At 44.4% G+C, this 22497-nt stretch overlaps 1 protein-coding gene across 1 annotated transcript in view; it reads left to right on the top strand.

Moving 5' to 3' along the window:
* The window catches only part of gmds (GDP-mannose 4,6-dehydratase), a 121638-nt gene extending 104068 nt beyond the window's left edge, over positions 1-17570 (top strand). Inside the window, exons 10-11 of the mRNA XM_071918403.2 lie at positions 16492-16560; positions 16974-17570. Coding sequence (XP_071774504.1) covers positions 16492-16560; positions 16974-17036 — 132 coding nt within the window. The 3' untranslated portion in view covers positions 17037-17570. The remainder of the gene's footprint in view (positions 1-16491; positions 16561-16973) is intronic.
* Positions 17571-22497: the final 4927 nt, after the last annotated feature.

Genomic DNA, 22497 nt, shown 5'->3' with positions numbered 1-22497 from the left:
CCAGGATGGTGTCTTTTCTCAGGCTCCGTTGAACCAAAGCTGGTTGACGGGAGTGAGAAGCCCACTCCTGGTGTTGGGTTTCATTTTCCCCCACGCTGGCGGCCTGGACCTCATAAATCCATTCCCAGGACCCTTGTAGCGCTGTCTCCACACACACTGAGTTTTGCAGTTTCTCTCCTCTTGATTGGATGAAGAGAAGACATGCTGTGTTTGGGTGGCTGTCAGGTGTCTCTATTTTGACCCCATCTTACCTCCATGCCACTTACTGCATTTTGCTTCTAAATTTGCAGAACACAGTCACACTCGCATGCAAGGCGATACACAAATGCGCGCAGTCACACACACACACACACACACACACACACACACAGAGTGAGAGAGATATTGCAGAGACCACCTTGTCATATCCCGCTATTAAGTAAATTCTTCATCCTAACAATGAGAAAAACAGGTATTGCCCTGCTTTTTTCCCGTGCGTATGTGTGCATACACGTGTGCGCTGCTGACATAATGGCTTATGGCAGGCAGTAACTTTTACACCTCTGTCCCTGTGCCCCAGAGAAGATTTTAACAGTAGGTCTGTTTGTTGTGTAATATCTGCTGCTTAATGGAGCCTGAAATATGGCGGCTATTTCAGAGTTTCCCAGTATTAGGTTGGAATTCTCTTTCCTCTCCAGGCATCTTGACAGCGAGGCCATTCACAGCATTGGAGGCTCCTCTCAAACCACCAGCCTCTCCATTTTATACTTCTTAATGGACTCTGCTTTCATTACAGGGCTTCTACAGAGGTAATCAATCAGAGACATTGACCTGCCAAGACACTGACCCGCTAAGTGTGTTGGACTGAATTCATAGACTCTGATTGCAAGGTAGTAGTCTGAGGTATTCACCTTCATAATGTCGATTTTTATTTAGCTAAAGACAGTTTTGGACAACGCCGCCCTGTCAGGTTGGTAGGGACGGACTGAGTGGCCATTACTACCCTGCTTTATGTCTCTGGCAGTGTTGTGGTGTGAGTTAGAGGCCGGGGGTGGAAGCCAGGAGGTTGGGTAGGACTGCTGGCTAGCTGAGGTGCTTCTTCTCTGGGCTGCGGCAGAGAGACCTCTAGCTGAACCGCAGCCGTTTGGATGGAGAAGTGCTGAGGCAGCATTCTGGGCCCATTTCACTGGGTGGAGTTCCCATACTGTACTATAGGTCTTAAAAAGAGACGAGGTGGCGGTGGGCCGTGAGCCAGTTTATGACTTTATTATCGTACTAACATCATAGTTCCCACATTCCTTCAACTCAAATTAGACACACATTTATCAAGTATCGTTTTTTTTTTTTTTTTTATATTCAACACTTGTTTCTCAGCAGCAATATTTGGTACCAGCATCTGTGATCCATTTGGCGCTTAATGTGTCATGAATTAGTCGACATATTAAAGGCTGTGTGTTCTCTGTGTTTCGGCCTGTCATAGTGGGTGTCAGTGAGCAGACTGAGTTCCAGGATTCCTCAGATTCCTCTCAGTAGAAGCCAGTGATAAGGGGAAACGCGAGGTAAGGAGGCCTTAGCGCTCTGACAGCAGTTTGCCGCGTTGATGGATTGAGGTGAACGTTTGAACACCAGACAGACATAAAGAACCAAACGGCTTTTATGAGCAGCATGATTTATCCTCCGAACAAGCTTTGTCGAGCTCCGCCGGCTAAATTTATGGCACTTGACACACGAAACGGGCTATCAGCGCTGAGTTTGGATGTTTGGCAGAGTCCCACAGTACTTTCACACAAAGGAAGCATGAAATATTAGCATTATTTTAAAAGGTTTCCGTATATTAGGGAGGAATTGGGTGTCCTTTCCAAGACGGTTCACAGTAAAGCCATTCACGTTCCCTCACCTGGAATTGTGCTCTCTGGAAGGATCGCTGGCAGCAGGGCTTTGCTCTGCTCTGGCTGGAAAATGATAGGGAATGATAAAAGACAATATTGCAAAAGTTGTTGCTCATTTTCACTCGTTGAAATTTGTCACAAGTTCAGAATGTCAATATACATTACAGCTTGTCAGGCAGTTTCCACAGATATTTAGGACTGTTTTTAAGCGAATCAAATCTCAGAAACTTTCCAAAACGATGTTGCACTCAAAAAACTAGACTAATGCCTTGCTAACGCACACATGGCCAAACTCTCCGCTGTGGTTTTTTGTTGCATGTTGTTGCATGTGAGTCACTCATACAGCTGCTGTCCAATGAAAACCTTTCATCTCTAAAAAAGTGAACTTTTTAGAAGTTGACAAACGCTGACTGATTTTCTATTTTCATGCACCTTTGAAAACACAATACAGCATTTGAAGTGTTTTATGAATCCTGTGGACATGAAACGTCCTCAGTGCTTAAAAAGCAATAAAATAATTCCATGGTTTTCACACTTCACCATTAGTGCGAGGACCCTGTTGTATCTCTTTCACCTTCATCTCAGACGTCACGGCGATGAGAGGTGGGGTTGATGTGTCGCCATGGTAACGACAGCTCCCCCTCTACAGTTGGGCCGTGTGTTCGTCATCTCTGCACTCACATTTCCATAGGCCTGCTTATCTGATGCTGGCCAGTCAGGTTCCTGACTTCCTCTCTGCTAGTGTACACTATCCCTCCCTCTTTATGAAGCCATTCTCTCTCTCTGTCTCTTTCTTTCTCTCTCTCTCTCTCTCTCTCTCACACACACACACACACTCACTCACACACACACACACACACACACACACACACAGAACAAGTGAGGAAATTTGTTATGAGCTAAATATACTTGAGTGTTTGTGTGTGTATGTTGTGATTGTAATGTGAGTATGTGTGTGTGTGTGTGTGTGTGTGTGTGTGTGTGTGTGTGTGTGTGTGTGTGTGTGTGTGTGTGTGTGTGTGTGTGTGTGTGGTGGGTGCGGGTGCGTGCGTGCGCGAGTGTGCATTGGTGTGAGAGGATGATTACCTGTCAGTTTTACTGACATTAAGCTCTTGCTTCTGTGTTTGGTTCAGACACAAACTGTAATTAAAAGGGATTATATACTGTAGGAACCACAACATAATCAAAAGCAGATTTGTGTTCAGGGAAAGACACACACACACACACACTATTCATACTCGCACTGCAATCACCATGCACCCACATACACATGTTAGATATGGGTGTGGTTTACTTTAGAGGATATAATATGATTTAAGGTATGGCACTGCTGTCAGCTATGTGTAGATCAGGTTGGGTGACTTGTTTGACGCTTATTAGTTTATCTTTTAATTGCCCACATGTATTATTAGTTGCTTTTCCTTGTGGGAGGTCATGGCAGGCTCAGTGCTGCATCCCAGTAACCTGAGCCTCAACAGCACTAACACACAGGCTTTCACAGAGGGTGTAACGGAGACACACCAACACAATGACACAAAGAGGCCAGCAGTGTTTTAAACATGTCTGTAGACACGTCCCATTCTTTGTGTGAGTGGTCCCCGAGATCAGAGAGCTGTCTGTCAAGGGGACACTGAAATGGGTGCAGGGGTAGAGGGGGGAGACCCCACTGTGTGTGTGGGAGACAAGACGGAGGGTTTCCGACGGATACCACTCCCTCGCCACGCGTGAACTGATGTGAATTTAGGTGACAGGAGGCTTTAACCCCTGGGAAAGGATCTGGCAGGGAAAAGGGACGGAGAGGGCTGAAAAATGGGATTGACCCTTAACCCTCGGAGTCGGTAATGTGATCCTGGTATCTCTATTGTGGAGGGAGGTGGGGAGAAGGTCACCAGGGGAAAGGGAAGTTAGCAGCCACGCCGCACCACTGATTTGAACTTCCCGTGGTCAGTGACAGTGCTACAACTGACACACAGACAAACACAGTATATTGAAACACATGTAGTACAAGCAAATTAAATTTATGTGCACGTGCATGCTTGCAGTCACAACCGGTATGCACACGTACACACACAATCCATTAGACAGTGCAGTCAGAATCCTAAAATAACACATTGCCCTGCACAACTGGCAGCAGGGATAGTCAGGCTCTACCAGTGTGTCTTATCATCATTACGCAAAGCAGAGGTTTGTGGGTCAAATCAGTGACGGACGTCAAGTCTAACAGGTAGTATGACGAAATCACAGCTACTTTTGTTCTATAATCAGCCACCACTTGCATGCTTTTATCTCCTCATCGATCTGGTGTTTATTTTCTTTCTGCTCCTTCATTGTTCAACCCTAATTAGATTTCAAGTAAATATGAAAATGATAGGGAGCTTATCGAGCGAGAGCACTTATTCTAAAGAACGGCCAAACGTCACAGCGATCAACGGCCAAGAAGCATGCAAAACAGCCCGGGGTTGTTGCGTCATTGCTAACCTATTAGGATTTGAATAGTGTCGTCAGAGGAGGGAATTAATTTTTTGACGCACATCTCTCCTCTTCTTCTCTTCCCCTACTCAAAAATGCAAAAATGTCCATCATAATAAGTCATTTAGTCTTAAAATCTTGTTTTCTTTCACTTGTTCACACATATTTTTTCACTTATTTTAAGTAAAATAACATGTTTAGACTCTATACTGGACAAAACTACTTGATATGCATATTTTCGCAGTGTATAGTCCATTTCCAAGTTGAAATGAGAACAAAATTGTGTAAGAAAGATTAGAGAACCAGGGCTAGGACCCAACAGCTTTTGTTCATTTTGCAAAACCCTGTTTAAAGGTGTCCGTTTTCCTGCGTGTAAATCTAGCACATTTTGTCACTCCTCAGGAAGGGAAAGACTCAATCAGCTTTTACTAGGCTGAGCGGGGAGGTTGGGCGCTCTGTGGCAGACACTTGGCTTTACGATGATTTATTGTTTAATTGAGCTGACTTGTTAAAGCTAGCTGTAATTGATGCCATAAAAAGCCTGGCCGCTGGCCAAAGACTGGGTTGTATAACGTCGCAAGTTGAGTGTGCTCACAGCCTTACCTGAGTAGATTAGACTAGACTGCACCATACAGAACTGTGCTCTCTGTTTCCCTGATGGCTTCTCTGAATAAGGAGCTCAGTCTGACAGTAGAGACGTGAAAGAGGACCGCTGGGCCTCTTGTCCCGAGGATTTTGTGCAGGAGCTTTAGTCTGTACGTGTAGGAGAGAGAAAGAGAGAGACACTGGATTGTGTGTGTGTGTGTGTGTATGTGTGTGTGCCTGGGAGTCTGGTATTTCCTGAAGGAGTTTCCTCCTACCGTCGGAGCGGAACCACCCTGGGCCCCTCAGCAGTCCAACCCACAGACTGACCCGGTACTGCTCCCTGAGAGAAAGAGAGAGAGAGGGAAAGAGAAAGAGAGAGTATGGAGCCACGTTAAGATATAAAGGTGTGCGGATATAAAGGAGCATTGATAAGGATGGTGACAAACAGTGGAATAAGTTGTTATTAAGAGAGGAACGCGCGTCTATCCGAGCCAAGTCTCTGTGTCTCTGTGCTTCAGGCTGTGGGCAGCCATCCAGCGGACTGAACGTCTGTTTGTCTCTAGGTAGCCTATTTGCATACTCACTCCTCCTGAGTTCGTGTGCGTTTGCCTGTGTTTGTGCCCCGGTGTCAGCGGCGTGATGGATGAGCACGTCTTCAGCACCTTACAGTAATTCGTTGGCAGTGGTCTGACCCGGAGATAGTGAGGGAGCATCGGGGGATTGCGGGCCAGGATTCCTGCGCTATCAGCCTGCCTTATTCGGCACAGGGCCTGACGAGAGAAACCTGCCAGAGGAGGAGTAGGGAGAGGAGAGAGAGAGAGAGAGTGGGGAGGGGAGAGAGAGAGAGAGAGAGAGGCCTCCCTCCCTGAGCCCTGTTGACAGGGTGGGGGCTGTGGGTGAGGGGAGAAGAGGGGTGGGTTATGTCAGCTCGTGTCTTTGCCCCCTAGTCCCAGCTGGGCTTGATTACCCAGAGTTCTCCACTGAGCGGCTCCTCGTCACATGGCCGCCGGACTGTCAGATGCACAGAGGCTCGGCAGGAGAGGAGAGATGAGGAGGATCCGGCAGGCTCTCAGACCAAAGCCCCAGGCTGCACTACGGCCTTCTGCTCCCTTTGGAACTGCTATTAGATTTTTTAAGGATTTTATATGTTTTAAGTCTTTTTTTTCTGCTTTGAGGATTGTGCTACGTGAGACAGTTATAGCACAATCTGCCTTTTAGATATAAAGACGTGGAGCATTTTTAAACATCAGAATTTCATTGTCAAATTATTTGTGATACCATGGTATAATTACCGTAAACAAGTGAGACCACGGTCAAGACGAGTGGCAGCCTCTATCTCATGCCAGCGGGATTGTTAGTGCTGGTGTTTCTCAAAATTAAGACTACATTTCCCATAAACACCATTGCTTCCTGCCACAAAGAGGATGTTGCTACTTACTCCCTTAAATGCTTGAAATTTGTTTTTCAGACAAATATGAATAGTGAAGTTGATGCCTATGTATGAATTTCTTTCCAAAGCCTTTGCCTTTCCATCAAGGCAAAGGGCGGCTACTTTAAAGAATCTAAAATATTAGATAGTTTTGATTTGATTAACACTTCCTTGGCCACTGCATAATTCCATTTGTGTTATTTCATAGTTTTGGTGTCTTTACTATTATTCTAAAATGTGGAAATTTGTAAAATTAAAGAAAATGCATGTGTCCAAACTTTTGACTGGTAGTGTAAGCTAACATGAAGTTGAAACTGCTCTGGAACAACAGCAATCCAGCAGATCCCACGGAACATGACCCAGTAGCTCATAATGTAAAATGCAGTGTAGAGGCCAGTAGAGGCTGCCAGTCTTCTCACCGATGGTCTTGTTTGTTTACAGTAACTATGCTAATGTCTCAAAATTAATGAGGTAATGATTTATTGATCTTAAAATGCGATACATACCACCTTTAAATAAAGAGGGTTATGAACTTTTTAAGATTATTCCCCTGAATGGGATTGCCCTAATGGCCCAGTAATGAACAGGCCAATATGGACCAGAAACCTAAGGGTGTTTTTTGTATTTTTTGTTTTACCTTTGTCTTCCTGGCAGGATACTGTGGTTTTCCTCAGTCTGAAAGACCTACTGATAAATGCGGTCCACTCTAGATGATGTCACACTCTGCACAAATACTCCTCTAGTGTCTCTTGTCTTGTGGCGAGAGAGAAAACAGCGGGGGAGAGTAAGAGTTAAGAGTCTGAGAATGACAGGAAAGGCAGGAAGGAAGGAAAGGAAAGGAGGAAAGTGAGTGAGGGATGGAGGTGCAGCGCTGGCACAGAGCGGGTCTCTGAGATTTTATGTGCGTCCCCGTGAGTGAGTGTGTGTGTGTGTGTGTGCGTGCGTGTGAGCACGTGCATTTTGTGTGAGCATGTGTGTGTGTATCCATAGAGCCGTATGTTTATAAATCAGCGAGTCAGGCAGTGTGTCTCTTGCAGGGCTGGTGTTTCCTGCAGTGTAATCTGAGTCTCTGGTGGAATGTGTGAACCACATCCGACTCCACTCCACTCTAGCCCCCGACTCACTCAATATCCCACTGTAAACAACTGAATTCTGCCAGGGTTTTTGGAATAGTAACAGCACAGGTAGAGTCACACACCCGACCCCAAAAATAACAGAATTCAGGATATGCTGAAAAAGAATTGTGTAGTCGGGGAAAGGTTGTGTCGTCCGTGGTTTCATTCACCGTTTCTCTGTAGGTGTTTTACATAGTCTGCAGTAGTGTGCAATGAACTTCCACCTCTGCCACACACTACACTTTTTCGTAGTGCATGTGTGTGTATGTGTGTGTGCATGTGTCTGTGTGTGGTTTAGACTAAGGGGTTAATTGTAGTGTGACCTCTCTAATGTCTTTCCCTGGCTTGTTATCTTGATTGGGTAATTAATTCTTGGACTGCTCTCTTCAGTCGCTCTAGCATTCACACACTCATGCGCACACACACACACACACACACACACACACACACTTTCGAACCCTCCTGAACTCAGGAGCCCCCACATTCCTATAACCCTAAGGCTGCTCCATCACATTACTTTTTCTCTCTCTCCTTTCCTCCCTCTCTCTCTCTTGCTCAATTTATTTCTTTTTCTCACTCAATCATTCTCTGAGCTTGTCTGTCGTTTTGCGCTCCCTCCAGCTCCTTTCCCTCCCACCTTCGCCTCACCTCCCTCCCTCCCTTACTCAACCCTGGTCTCTCTTTCTCTCGCTCCCTCCCCTCTTCGTGAATCGGTGGATTTGGGAGCGTGCTCCGTCGGCGGGGACCGAGTGGCCGCTTCCTCTGAGCGGCGGACGGCTCGCTGTTTTGCCTCGGCCTTATCACTCTATCACCAGCCAACAGACACGGAGAGAGAAACGGAGAGTTAAGAGTGTGAGGGAGTGAGTGAATGAGACTGACTTTTCTCTCTCTCTCTCTCTCTCTCTCTCTCTCTCTCTCTCTCTCTTTCTTTCACACTCAAACACAGACACACACACACACACACAGGTTCTGGCTCTCCCTGTTTGGGCACGATGAGAACGGCAGATTATTGCGGCTGATAAGATGAGGAATGCTGCTAGGAGAGGAAACGCCATCCCGGAGGAGATGTAGCCTATAGAAGACTGTTCCCTTGTCCTCCCGATATGTCACCCACCCCACCACCACCCTGCATTCGCCTTTCCTCCCCTCCCTCTCTCTCTCTCTCCCTCCTCTTCCACACTGGGGTGGCAGGAGGGGAAAGAAGGCAAGGGAGCAGGGATTGAGATCCGTTGACCCAGGACTGATGGGCATGCCCGTTCACGCCCCTCAAAGCTCTCGCTCTCTCTCCCTCTCTCTCTCCCTCTCTCTCTCTCTCTGATTGCCTGGTTTTCTCTCTTTCCACTGCTCTCCCTCTCTTCCCCACTCTATCTATCCCTGTCGTGTTCAATTCATTGGAGTTCAGTAACTTTATTGGCATGACTGTTTGTCAGAAACAATATTACCAAAGCAGTTTACAAAATGTGGATTTTCAAACGTCTACACACAACAGCAAGCCTATATCGAGATGATTATTTGTTTGGTTTGAAAACTATACAGTAGTAGTCTGCATAATCGTCAATATCTGTTACAAAATGGAGAACATGTTGTTATAGAAATCATTCAGCAGCCTGTAAAAGCATATCAGACATTGTAGTAACCATTGTGTGTATGCGTATGTGTGTGTGTGTGTATGCATGTATGTCTGCATTTGTGTGTGTCTGCTCAGAAAAGTATACTAAATCTTTGAATGGCTTCGCTCTCACACACTAGGCTCACACACATTCTCATAGGGTTAATCCAAACGGTGTGTGTGTGTGTGTGTGTGTGTGTGTGTGTGTGTGTGTGTGTGTGTGCGTGTGTGAACTCCCAGCATTCAGTTTACCCCAGCGCTCACTCGTTTTGCACTGAACGAAGAAAATGAGATATGGCAGATGAGAAAGACGGAGAAGGGAGGCGGCTGTATGTTAGCATGTTAAGAGAGCAGTTGAGGTGAGGGGGAGAGAGAGAGAGAGAGAGGGAGAGAGAGAGAGAGAGCGACTAATAAATCGTGTGTTGGGAGCTAAGAGCTGCAGACAGCAGGCTTTGTGTGGAGCTCTAGTGGAACCACCTCACCTAACCCTGACTCCAACAACACCGAGAGCACAGCACACATATCCTCTGTGTGTGTGTGTGTGTGTGTGTGTGTGTGTGTGTGTGTGTGTGTGTGTGTGTGTGTGTGTGTGTGTGTGTGTGTGTGTGTGTATGCACGCACACGTATGCCTGCCTGTGTGTATGTATTCATGTTTGTGCCCTATATCCCTCAGCCATAACTCATCTCTCTGCATCTCCAGCTCTCTTTCTCACTCCCCCTCACATCTCACATCTCTCTGTCACCTGTGGCAAAACAGCTCTGGAAATGGGGGCTGGTATGTAGCCTATGGAGTATGTATGTATTGGTGTGTGTGTGTGTGTGTGTGTGTGTGTGTGTGTGTGTGTATGGGGGCTAGTGGGTGACTGAATGCAGATTGTTCGTGTGATACAGGCCAAGGCTAGGGCACTTTTTTTCTTCTTCTAATGTCTTCCAGCCTTCACACAAACACAATATTGACCGCACATTATTGGCTACATTTTATTTTCTCCAGCATTCACACAAACAAACACAGATCAGGGTTCGCACTGTGGCTCAGTATGAAAAGTCCAGTTCAGACAGTATGCGTCTCAACACTTAGAGCACTAGAAGCCACAGCAATCATCATCAGTACCTAAACACTGAGGCCGGGGTGTCAAAGCCCAGACAGGTCCCTCAGTGCACTGCTTAGATTACACAACAATTAAGATAAGGCTAGATGACATTTTCCCCCCTCTCTCTCTCTCTCTCTCTCTCTCTCTCTCGCTCTCTCTCTCTCTCTCTCTCTCTCTCTCTCTCTCTCTCTCTCTCTCTCTCTCTCTCTCTCTCTCTCTCTCTCTCTCTCTCTCTCTCTACGCTCTCTGCGCTCTCTCTCTCTTTCTTTTTGTAGTGTGGATTGTAAAGAATGTTGTTTAAAGAAGGGAAATCATGTTCAGCTTTGATGTCTCCTGAAATATGAAACACCCAGAGGCTGATAGAAATACTAAACACACACCGCACACATACACACACACACACACACACACACACACGCGCACGCACACAGACACTCATGCACATGCACACACACACACAAGCTGTATTATACCAAACTTTTGATTTTACACAAGCAATACAAACAGACTAAACAGACATTTCACTTTTCACTCAGAATGACTTTATTGCACAGTTTCTGTTTGACCTCAGCAGAAGTGAGCAGTCACCTGAGGCTCCCTCTTTCTCTCCCTCCCTCTTTCGCTCCCTCCCTCCCTCCATCTCTCCCTCTCACTCACTCTCTCAGTCTCCAGCTTTCTGCTGACTCCAGGAATTATGATCTGTTTCCCGTCCGCAGGAATAATAGAATACAGGAGGAGGGGAGGAGGGGGATCCATGACCCCCCTCCACCACCAACAGCCCTGTGGAACAGTAGTGAGGAGTCCAGCTCCACTGTGGTTATCGTGTGTGCGTGTGTGTGTGTGTGTGTGTGTGTGTGTGTGTGTGTGTTTGAGTATGCATATGTGCGCGTACATCCAGATGTGTGAATGTGTGATATTTTCCTCTTCATTTCCATAAACTTCACACATTAAGAGATTATACTTGGACACGGACACACACACACACACACACACATAGACAGACATACAGATACACACAATCACAAAGTTGGCCTCGATTAATGACCATTAATCTGCCCCCTCCTCTGGTTATCTTGACAGTAAGTGCCTCACATGCACAACTGTGTGGCGGGCTGCGGATCTCAGCAGCACTGCCAGCGCCTCTGGGCACTTAGCGCTATCGGCAGTTAGATCCAGCCGCTCAAGTGTGTTTAGAGTGTGTGTGGAGTGTGTCCTCAGCCGCGTAAATATTTATCACACGGCTCCCCCAGGAATTTTAATGAGCACTGATGGAGAGCAATCATCACAGCAGAGGCGGGATTGGGGGGGGGGGGGGGGGGGACAGAGAGAGAGAGAGAGAGAGAGAGAGAGACGAAGAGATAATGTGAAATGACAACACCGTCAAGTCGTTTCCAGGAATGTGATGTTTTGGTTTTTAAAGCGCTCGACTCTTATTCTTTTCCAATGGAGATTCCCATTTTCCTGCTTTCCCGCAAATTATTTCCTGCTTTTTTTGCGTTGTCCTTCTACAAATCAAGACGTTCACTCGTGTAAAATCCGAGGCTGTCATTTCTGTGTGTGTGTGTGTGCGTGTGTGTGGGTGTGTGTGTGTGGTTTGCATGCACGTCAGGGTGACAGGGCCACCCTTTAGAGGTCACTTAACACATTGTGTGCAGGCCAAGCTGCATGGGGAGTCAGGGAAGGAAACCTGAGCTATAACTCACACAGCTCCCTCTCTCTCTGTCTCTCTCTTCTACTCACTCTCTCTCTTTCTGTCTCTCTCTGCCTTTGAATGTTACTCTCTCTCTCTCTGTCTATCTTTATCTATCTCTCTCTTTTTATCTGCCTCTCTTTTTTCTCTCTATCTCTCCCTGGCTCACATAATTTACACATCTCTCTCTCTTTCTCTACTCTTTCTACTCTCTCTCTCTCACACACACGGACACACACGCAGTACGACACATACACACTGGAAAAACACGGCAATCCTGACCTTTGACATCTGGCTGGGAGGGGCTAATACTGTCCTAGAATGCTAGAGACACCCCACCTCTCTCTCTCTCTCTCTCTCTCTCTCTCTCTCTAACTCTCTCTCCTTCTATCCATCCCTCTTTTTTCTCTGAAACTGGGGGCCTTTTATGTTAAAAAGGAAGTGAGAAGTAGAGGCGATGCTGGCGGAGGTGCGGTAGAAATTGACCAGTGACAGATTTGTGACTCCGGCTCTGAATGGTGAGGAATGATGGAGCCGGTTGTGAGCGTATCCCACCTGCACACACACACACACACACACACACACACACACCCGGCTCACACACCTGGCCACACAGTGAATGTGGCAGCCTCCATGCTCCTGCAGACAGATCATTCAGTGGCATCGGGGCTAGAGGAACCGCTTTTTTCCTTTCATTGCTTTTTTCGTGTCCCCATTACTGTCGCAATAGCAGTTCGTCCCGCGGTCCACTTGAGTATAAAAAGCCCAGGATCAGGGGTGGGTTCATCCATCCAGCCTTACCGAGGTCAAAGGTCAGAACATCTGGGTCTGGTCGGAACATCTGGGTCTGCCAGGGGACAGCGGGGACCGTGGGCTCCAGCCTCTCCCGCCGTTCTCTGCTGCTTTATCGCATTTTGTTTGATGTCTCCGTATGTGCAGCCTCATGTCCACTACTGTACAAATACCAGAGACGCTGCTACTGGACTTCCAAAACCACATCACAGCCTCCCAGCATGCAACCCTCAGAGAGAGAGAGAGAGGGAGAGAGAGATGAGAGTTGTTTTCATGAGAACGTTTGATCTATCTCCCATAAGTGGGAGTGTGTCCAATAGGAAAAAAATTATTTAGAGAAAACATTAGCATCGTCTTTAAATATCCCTACATATTTAGAATTAGGCCATACATTGTGTGTGAGCGAAATGTGCATGCATACGTGTGTGTGTGTGTGTGTGCTGGTGCAGGTTTGTATCTGTGCCTTTATGTGTTCGGGGGTTCGCCCCGGTGCGCTGTGTGATTTATTGACCGGCCTTGCAGTGATACCAGAATTCCTTCGCGTTAAATGCCTGCTCTGAGTGCCTTTAACTGCCTGCGTGCTTTATGGGCCGTGATCACACACTATACGTCTCTCACTTTTATATTTTTAAGGATTATTTTTATGGCTTTTCTTCTTTATTAGATCGTACGCAGTGGAGAGTGGCAGGAAAGATGGAAGAAAGGGAGAGGGAGGGAAAGATATGCCACATGGTTGCCGAGCAGGTCCTGAAGTTAAGACGTTGAAAGTATTAGCAAAGGAGTGCAAATGGATCCTCACCTTTAATGGGGAAGAAGATGATGATGGTGGTGATGATGGTTAATAGTAATAGCTGGTACAAATAGGACTTCATAATATAACACAGAATAACTCTCTGTCTCCAGACTCATACGTATAACGTATATTTATCTCCATTTTGTCAAGTTTGGTTGACGTGTGATATCTGTTTGTGCAGATGCCGTCTCATTTCATTCCATGCAATATATTTCCACTTCTTTCACCATAATAGCTAGTGTAGCTCCTACCCATAATGCACAGCATCATGTAGAGACTGTAAACAGTGCTCACTAATAATAACGACCTGTTAGTGAGTTGTTATGTACTCTCCAAAATGTACATAATGCTCTCAGGGTGAGAGACACGTTTTGTCACGGCTAATTTTCAACTTTCTTGTACTAGTTGTTGTTATTATCACTGCTGCATATTTTCAGACATGGGCAGAGCGCTACTTTAAACAGGATGTACCACAACGTTGGGTTCGGTTCCAAATCGGATCCATATGAAGATTATATTGTGCCCCCATCTGTTAGTAGTTCATGTTGAATTATTCGCTACATGCTCTGTTTGGGGTGAGTTGACTTGGCCGCAGAACGCTCTTGTTAGCAGTTTTGAAGCGGCTTTTATTCCACTGAGCGGCGTGAGCGGCTCGGCAGATGGATGCGAGCGTGAAAGAGACTGAGACCGTCTGTCACCTGCAGAAGTCCTGGTCGAAAAAGAGCAGGTATCGGATTAAAGTCCTGGACGCTGAGCCGTGCGGTTGTACGGCGAGACTGCAGACATAGCAAACAGTCTCATTTCAACAGATGATTGAGATTTCACGGGCCAGACATGATGATGATGATACAGGACAAAACTGCTGCTGTGGTGCTTCCTGTGTCTGGGTCTCTTGAGGATTTGTAATTGGTCAGCGGAGAGAGCATGTAGCTGAATTCTCATTGTTGCCACTGCTGCACTCAAGAAGACATAATATGTGTGTGAATAGTAATAATCGGCCTTCATGTGAGGGGCTGTTTTATATTATACAGTCACATCATAAATGTACACGACATTTCCTACGATGCACGTAATGACGTGCTGTATGAGAGGACATGAGCCACATGAGTTTCGAATCAGTTTTAGGTGTTACTGAAGAATTATCAGCTCTAACACTCATCTTCAAGCCCGCTGCAGCGTTCGTGACAAGACCAGCCGATGTTACTTTTATGCAGGCTGAGAAATGTTCTCCATTACAAAGCATAATCAATATAATTATGGAGCAAGTGGATTATTTAATGTAATTATGGAGTAAGTCACCATATAATAATTACATTCAGCCCCATGATGAATTATGTCCATTGCTGTAGGTAATTAGTCTGAAAATGTTTCCAGTTATAGCTCTGGAGCCAAAAGCGAATGTGAGTAATGTACAGTGCTATTCACATGAGAATGAGCTGTTTGTCTGGCTATTACAGAGGGAGAAAATGGAGTGTAGCTTTCATCTGCTGGCTCATACTGTATGTAGACCATACGGAGTTAAAAGGTGGCTCTTATAGAAATCCGTTCACCCGGTACTGAACCAAGTATTCAGCTGTGTCCCAATAATATCGAAATGAACCTGCGACAAAGTTGGGAGACAGAAACAGAGAAGCAGTGTGTGCCTGTACATGTTCGCTGTGTGTGTGTGTGTGCAGTGTGTTTGCCTTTGTGTGTAATCAAAAGAAAGGGGGGGGGGGGGGGGGGTGCTGCTGCTGCTGCTGCTGTGTGATGGAGTGCTGTGGAGGCTCTCTGAGATGTGGGTCCCTGCTCTCTAAAAGACTGAACTATGCATGGCCCACCGTGGCGCTAAGACACGCCAGTGCTGCTGTGAGCGTTCCACTGTAATAAGATCACCCAGAAAAGACATTTTCAAGAGGTCTGATAAAACAGTGCTCTCTTTTTATATCATTGCAACCTCCATGCAGAGAGAGAGAGAGAGGGAGAGAGAGAGAGAGAGACCGGCATGTACTTCTTGGCTGAAGAAAGAACGCACCAAAGTGATTATTGCATTAAGGATCTCTAAAAAAAAAAAGAAGAAAAAAGACATATAAGAAATAAAGCAAAATGGAAACCTTTGTTGTCCGTTCTTCAAAAGGACTTCACAGGATTGTTCATTGGCTTGTTAATAGCGTCGTGATAACAGCACATATCAGTTGAGAAAACAAGGAGACTCCGCAGTATCAGGTTTCACCAGAATGTTTTATTAGACCACTTGAGGCCCACATATGTATTTCTGACACAAACCGTATAACTAATGACTCAGAGACGACTGTTAAAATAAGGAGAGAAAACAGGAGTGAGAAAAATGGAGATGGAAAGTGGGAACGAGAAGGCGGGGAGAGAGAGAGAGAGAGAGAGAGACAGAGAGAGAGAGGAGAGAAAGGAAGCATTAAAAAAAAAAAAGAAGACATACAGGGAAAGGATTTTTTTTTTTTCCAAACTGTCTCTTTGGTGGTCTCAGGCAGGGTCTCGCTGGATCTTGAACCCGGTGCAAAACACAACAGGGGAAAAAGAGTAAGGGGTGGAGGGGGGGGGGGGGGGGGGGGGTCCTGGGCTGGGGGTTACACCACCAGAGTCCCACAATTCATCATGCTCTGGCACCGACGGGGGCTGTCTGGACAGAATGGTGGTGGTGCGGGGGGTGGAGGGGAGAGTCTGGGATTGATGGCCAGCGAGACTCCGTGACCTCCCTTTCCCCGAGAGAGGAGATACTGTGTGTGTGTGTGTGTGTGTGTGTGTGTGTGAGACAGAGAAATCATAGCCCTCCGTCCCATGCATCCTGGTGAAGATGTCAAGTTGGATAGCGGGTGGAACGCAGTCCGTCTTTATATCAGGAGGGGAAGCTCCACCGGCCGCTGCGTGGCTGAGAGTTAACTGGCCTTCTTCTCTAGTGGCCATCAAACATGACTGATGAATTGTTTTTCCTTCTCCCTCCTTCTTCCCCTCTCCCTTTCTCTCTCTCTCTCTCTCTCTCTATCTCTCTCTCTCTCTCTCTCTCTCTCTCTCTCTCTCTCTCTCTCTCTCTACAGGACTACCTACAAGGTGACAGCACTAAGGCACTTCAGAAGTTGGGTTGGAAGCCAAAGGTGACTTTTGAGGTGAGTGTCGCATTTTACTCTTGTTATAAAATACACCTGGCTAATGTTGCAGTATACGTGTATTTGTTATATTTGTACTACCAAAATAGGTCTTAGTGTGTGTGTGTGTTGGTGGAAGGTGTTAAGCAATATGCTCATCTTCATTAATATTACTTTATTAAGTCCTACCTTTGTGTTAAACCACAATGTTATAAACAAAGCAGTTTAATTACCATATCTGATTACTTGTGCAAAATGCTCCTAGAGTCAATGAATGCGTCCAGTGTAAATCCCAAATTAAGTTTTTTTGCATTTAGCCTATGCAGGGCCACATTTTTCTACCTGTGATTGCAGATAAACTGGCAGCCTTTTTAAAAGCACCTCTTCTTTATAATCATGAAGTGTTTACTTGTGACCCCGGTGTCCCTGTACAGGAGCTGGTGAAACAGATGGTGGATGCAGACATCCAGCTAATGAAGAAAAATCCAAATGCCTAAGGCCAAATCTGTCCAACCAATGAGGAAATATTTTTAAGCACTCCAGTGCTCTGCGACTGAGTCCCAATGGTGGAAGAAATACACCTCTACTTTTAGTACTGGTCACCTTGCTTTTCTAAATGAAGTAATTATGTCCTTTGTACTTTGTTATGGTGAGGGAGATTAGGCCTAACCATTCGATGCCTTTGTGTCTTTGTGTCTTTTTTCTCGTAACATAATATTGATTTTATTTTACCGTCAGATAGCGATGATGCATTTTACATTTCAGTAGTCATCATGTCATAATGTATAGTCTATAAGCTTTAACGGTTTATTTATATTTCTTTGTTTTCACTGGATTATGGATTGAATGCGTTTGACCTGGATGTCAAGTTGCAATTCGTTCTCTCAAACAATGAAGTGGCTGCATATACAAATAAATATTACCATTAAGATTTTATCGTTTGTTGGAAAATAAAATAATATGTTTATTTTCAGCAGACATTTAAATCAACATACAAACATTTTTGGAATAATAAAGACGGATCTTTTTACATGCTGTTTTGGTTTTTTTGTTGTTTTTTTTTGTTTTTTTTTTTTGTTTTATGACGCTACACAAAGCATATGTTCACTGCAAACATGAAGAAGGACTAATATAATTTTTTCCTGAAATATTATTAACTACAACATGAGCAGAAGGTTTTCTACCTAATAAATGGCGGTGCTTTTGTAGGCCCTCAAATGAAGGTGAACGATAGCAGCAACCCAGTCCCTTTTTGAAATAAAGGTTTTATACATATATACTGTATGTTCGGCAGGGAGAAGTGTAAGTGGAGACGGAGTGTGTGCGGGGCCTGGTGCCAGGCTGCCCAGGTTGTGCAGAGGTCGGCTGGCTCAGCTCCTGTTATTTCCCTCCCCGTTGCTCGCTTCGGCTTTCCAGGGTTTTTATTTGCGAGCACACTGCCCTCTTTTATTTGGCAGGAAATGCGTTTTCCCCGGGCCCTGAATCCCACTCTGAAACGCCTCTTGTCTGCCCAGACGAGTGCAGTGCCCGGTCCAAATCCAAGTGCGCAATCACCGAGGCGCAGAGTGAGTGCGCAGCGCCTGAGTCCCGACCACCTCTGTCCCTGACACCTAACTGGAGAATGATGATGGGTTTATAGGCAGCGGACAGCAGATACACTGCAAAAACATGTTTATCTTACATATTCAGACTTTAAGATGTTTCCCCCCTTAAAACAAGTGAAATATTTTGCCAGATAACTCTTTCAGGAGGTTTCAGGAATGTGTTGTAAACAGCTGTCAGTATCTCAGACCAAGGCAGAATAAGGCAGATCACTCCACTAGATAATGACACTAGATTCAAGAATAAACTTTATAAAATATGTTTTGCTTGTCAAATTATTTCATCCCAACCTGCATTTATTTTTTTCACTTGTTTTAAGAAAAACACGATTTTAAGATTAGGTTAAATTACTACATGAAATGACTTTTTGCAGTGCTTCTTAATCTGCTGTCCGTGAAAGGCTAAAACGCGGATTATAAAGCAAGCAAATAGGCCTATTTTTATAGCCATCTGGATTGTTGAATGTATAGGCTATAGTAATATTAATTAATTGTGGCGTGTCCTATTAAATAGGCCTACCATTTATTAGGAAGTTCTTCAACAAATCCAGAAAAGATCATTTAGGCCCATAATCCCATATCTTAATGAAACGTCATATTGTTTTATTTTATGGTAGAAGCGGTTTGACATTCAACTTAGACGGAAAATTGAAGATCTCTGGGAAGGTCTGCAGACTGAGGCGGGTGGGATTGCCTCTGTCTGTTTTAAGACAACACCTAGGACATTTAAAGTCGCTGTGTGATCGTCATGGACAGCGCTGCGTCTGTGTGGACTCCAAATTGGAAACAGATGTTGCTTTGAGGTTGGCCCCTGAAACCCGGCTGAGAGCACAAAACACGTTTCCACTGTGCCGCGCTGCTCTGCACAGAGCCTCACACAGGTGCACTGGTGCCCGCAGCACCGCCTGAGGGAAAAGGACTAGTCATCCTATGATCAGTTTTAGAAAAATTAAATATCAGAGGAAGACTTTTACATGTCATGGAGCTACAGTAGGTCAAAAACTATACCAAAGATAAGCCCAAGGAGATTTAAACAAAATATAATGTATAATAAGGTCAATATAAACTCATAAATGATTAGGTATAATAACAGGCCTGGTTACAGTGATTTCTCGTCAAGATCCTCCTTCAGCTATGGCAATGAGTATCTTAGGGGAAGCCTATAATTAAATTCTGAAAGAAACACTTGAAGGAGAAAAATGAAAAACTGCACATTTCTTTCACGGTAGCAAATTCAGGGAAGAGATAATTGAATAAAAAACGCTTTTTATCAATGGTATTGTTTCTAAGTTAATTTAGCCTGTATATTGGCATTATGAGCACATTTTGACAGACTTATTCCAGCGCATCTCAGATGTTTGTGTAACCTATCATCAGTTTGATTATCATTAATAGAAATTCTAAGAAATTTAAAATAATTGATGTTCATATGATATAATATTGTGCGTGGCAAATATTTATAATTGACTGTATTTGACTGCTAGTACCGCCTCATAACTGTCCTAATCACTGATCAATAGGCCTATTGCTTTTATGTGATCGCTGATTATTATGCTCAATTAAGAATAACAAATATTAATGTAAATCCTTTTCTCATAAAGTGAGCAGGTTATGTGTACTGTAAGAAAAGCGAGTGAGTGAAATTGGGGCACAAAGGAAATGGCGCCCATCTAACTCATCTGAACCTTGTTACTGCCTAACATTTCTGACATTCTCCACTGCTCAGACAAATAAACATAAAAGAGCACTTTTGTTTTGGAAATCGAGCTGGGAATTGGATTTTTTGAATTAAACAAGCTTAGCCTCACTGAAAACAGTTAGAAAATGAATAAGCACAATGTGAGAAACAATTTAGACTGTAGAATTTTAGATGAGATCAAATGTACAAGATGTGAGGTTTACAGTTGCACAGTAGAAAAGGCTTAATGGTTTCTCAAAAATCCACCCAGATAACTATGGCAGTGACTATTAAACGGCTCATGCGTGAACTAATAATTTTCATTAAAATATAAACTCCTTGAAATTACAGCCTACACACTGAAATTTGTTTTTATGTTTTTCTTACATAATTTGTGTGCAAAATGATAGATATCCTTAGCCGTATATATTCCCATCGCTCAGTTTCGATAGAACTGCTTTAATTAGTTTTATGTGCAAAGCAGGTAAAGGATTAAGCTCAATAGGCCTTTTGTCACTTTCAGGTTCTGTATAGTTCAGCCTATAAAGCAGAAACTCACACAGTAAAAACTTCCTTGGTGCCAGGATCCTGCCAGACTAAGACAGAGCAAGGCAATCTCAATCATCGCTTCTGCTTAACGGATTTAGCTCTGCTCCCATGGGACACAACAGGCCTCCCATCCTGAACAGTCCTCAGCTTTGGGCTATAGGCACCTTTGAGATGCCAACAGACGTAAAAGGTGACGTGTGTGTGTGTGCCAGAGAGAGAGAGAGAGACTGTGGGAGGTGAAGTCTTTGAATTAGGCTTACAAATAGATTCGTTCATGAGACGCCAATGGTTTTCTGAAACATTAGAGGTTTAACTTCTTCAGGCTCTGGAATCTGATAGTTATAATACTTGGTTTGGCTTTCCTGTCAGATTTTGATATTTGTAAAAAAAAAAATTAAGCTATAGGTGTTTGGAAGAGAGTTGGCGTTTAAAGCAGCAATGCTTGTGATTTTGCCTAATAGTGAAATAAAACGCGCAATGATGATGATGATGATGATAGGCCTACCCGTAATCAAAGTTAGAATTTTGTATGTTTTGGTTTGTGCTCCAACTGTAAAAAAAAAAAAATAAATATATATATATATATATATATATATATATGTTATTGGCCTATGTCAGGATGATTATAGGCCAAACAATATAGGGATGCCGTTTTTTTTTCACTCACACGAAAAACACCTATCACCTTAAAAATTAGTGGTGCTTCAGGGTTTCTCCTACGAAAATTTAAGTACCTAGAAGATTCAAATAGTGGCTGTCTGAAAATAGAGACTCCTCTATGAAAAATGGTTCCTGTGTGACGCCCTGGTGCTTTGAAAAACCCAAAATGTCTCATTTTAATGCTCGGGTAGATCTGCCAAAAAAATTGAGGCTAATATATGTGGGTTGCTTGCTTAACAACTGGCTATAACAGTGCATGCATTTAATCCAGGAGCCATCTTTATATTGTGGGTGCATTTGCCACAGCTACATCTGCAGGCACCTGGTGCTGTAAAAGACATCAGGGATTTTAGTAGTAGTAGTACAAAAATCTGTTTTGAAACAGAAAGTGCCCTCTCACTTGATGTAATGCCTATTTTACACTACTGATTCATTACCAATGTTTGAAATAGCGATAACTAAAGATAAAAAAAAACCCCAAAAAACGCACAATAACCTAATAATTCCATTATTATTGAGGCGGTTCTGAATGCCTCAACTGTTCTTCAAGTAGCCTTGTAAAGGGGTTTGAAGAACTTGAACGTTTCCTCCACAGTTTGAAGAAAACCTTCACTCTTCCTCCGGGAACCTTTTCTATTTTTACAGCGTAGGCCTATAAATTTCCAAAACAATAAGTAAGTCTATTAGCTTGTGCTCTCCAGTCCTGGTGAGGCTGTGTAGATAAGGTATTGACAGGCTTTACTGCAGGCTTCACGCCGTCTTCTCCTAAAGCGCATTGTTGACATCCTCTCCACTGACCTCCACCTCCCTCTGTCTTTTCCTTGTAATGAAAAATGATTCCCTGCCCTGATTGAATTTTACTCCTTCCTGACCTGGAACACTCTTGAGTGCAGCATCAATCACCGTGCGGCAACAAAGACGTTTGTTTATTTCTGCAGAAGCAATCTAATATTTTTTATTAGGCTATAACGCAACCCATTTGAAGTTCTACATGTGCAGTCGCCGTTTTAAAGCACAGGCTGTTGTCTAAGTTGCTTTGCATGGCAGTTTGCAGTTGATCGTTGGCACTGAACCACAGATTAAACCACATAAAAACATATAAGGCAGAGCAGACCACTGCTGAAGACGCCGCAGCAGAAGCGATAGCGCATTGTTTACAGTAGGTTAATGGGCTTGACTCATCTCAACAATCGTGTCGGTGTGTGGACTGCCCTGGGGAGCGTTTGTGCGGTGGATTTTTTTTTTCACTGACTCATTCAAATCTCATCCAGACAGGCCTATATTCACAATTGCAAGCAATCAAATTTAAGCCGCCTTTTCATTGCCTATTTGGCCACGCAACAAGGGCACACCTGCACCCAGCTTGGGTCTCAGCAGTGTTACTGTCAGAGAGTAAAAATGTGTCTTCCACTCCCTCTGAGGCTAAAGCCCGCAGGCTGCTGGATCAGCGCGGAGGAATGAGTCTGCGGT

The sequence above is a fragment of the Centroberyx gerrardi genome, chromosome 9 (genome assembly GCF_048128805.1).
Source record: "Centroberyx gerrardi isolate f3 chromosome 9, fCenGer3.hap1.cur.20231027, whole genome shotgun sequence".
NCBI lineage: Eukaryota > Metazoa > Chordata > Actinopteri > Beryciformes > Berycidae > Centroberyx > Centroberyx gerrardi.
This window is presented reverse-complemented; position numbering and strand designations above follow the sequence as displayed.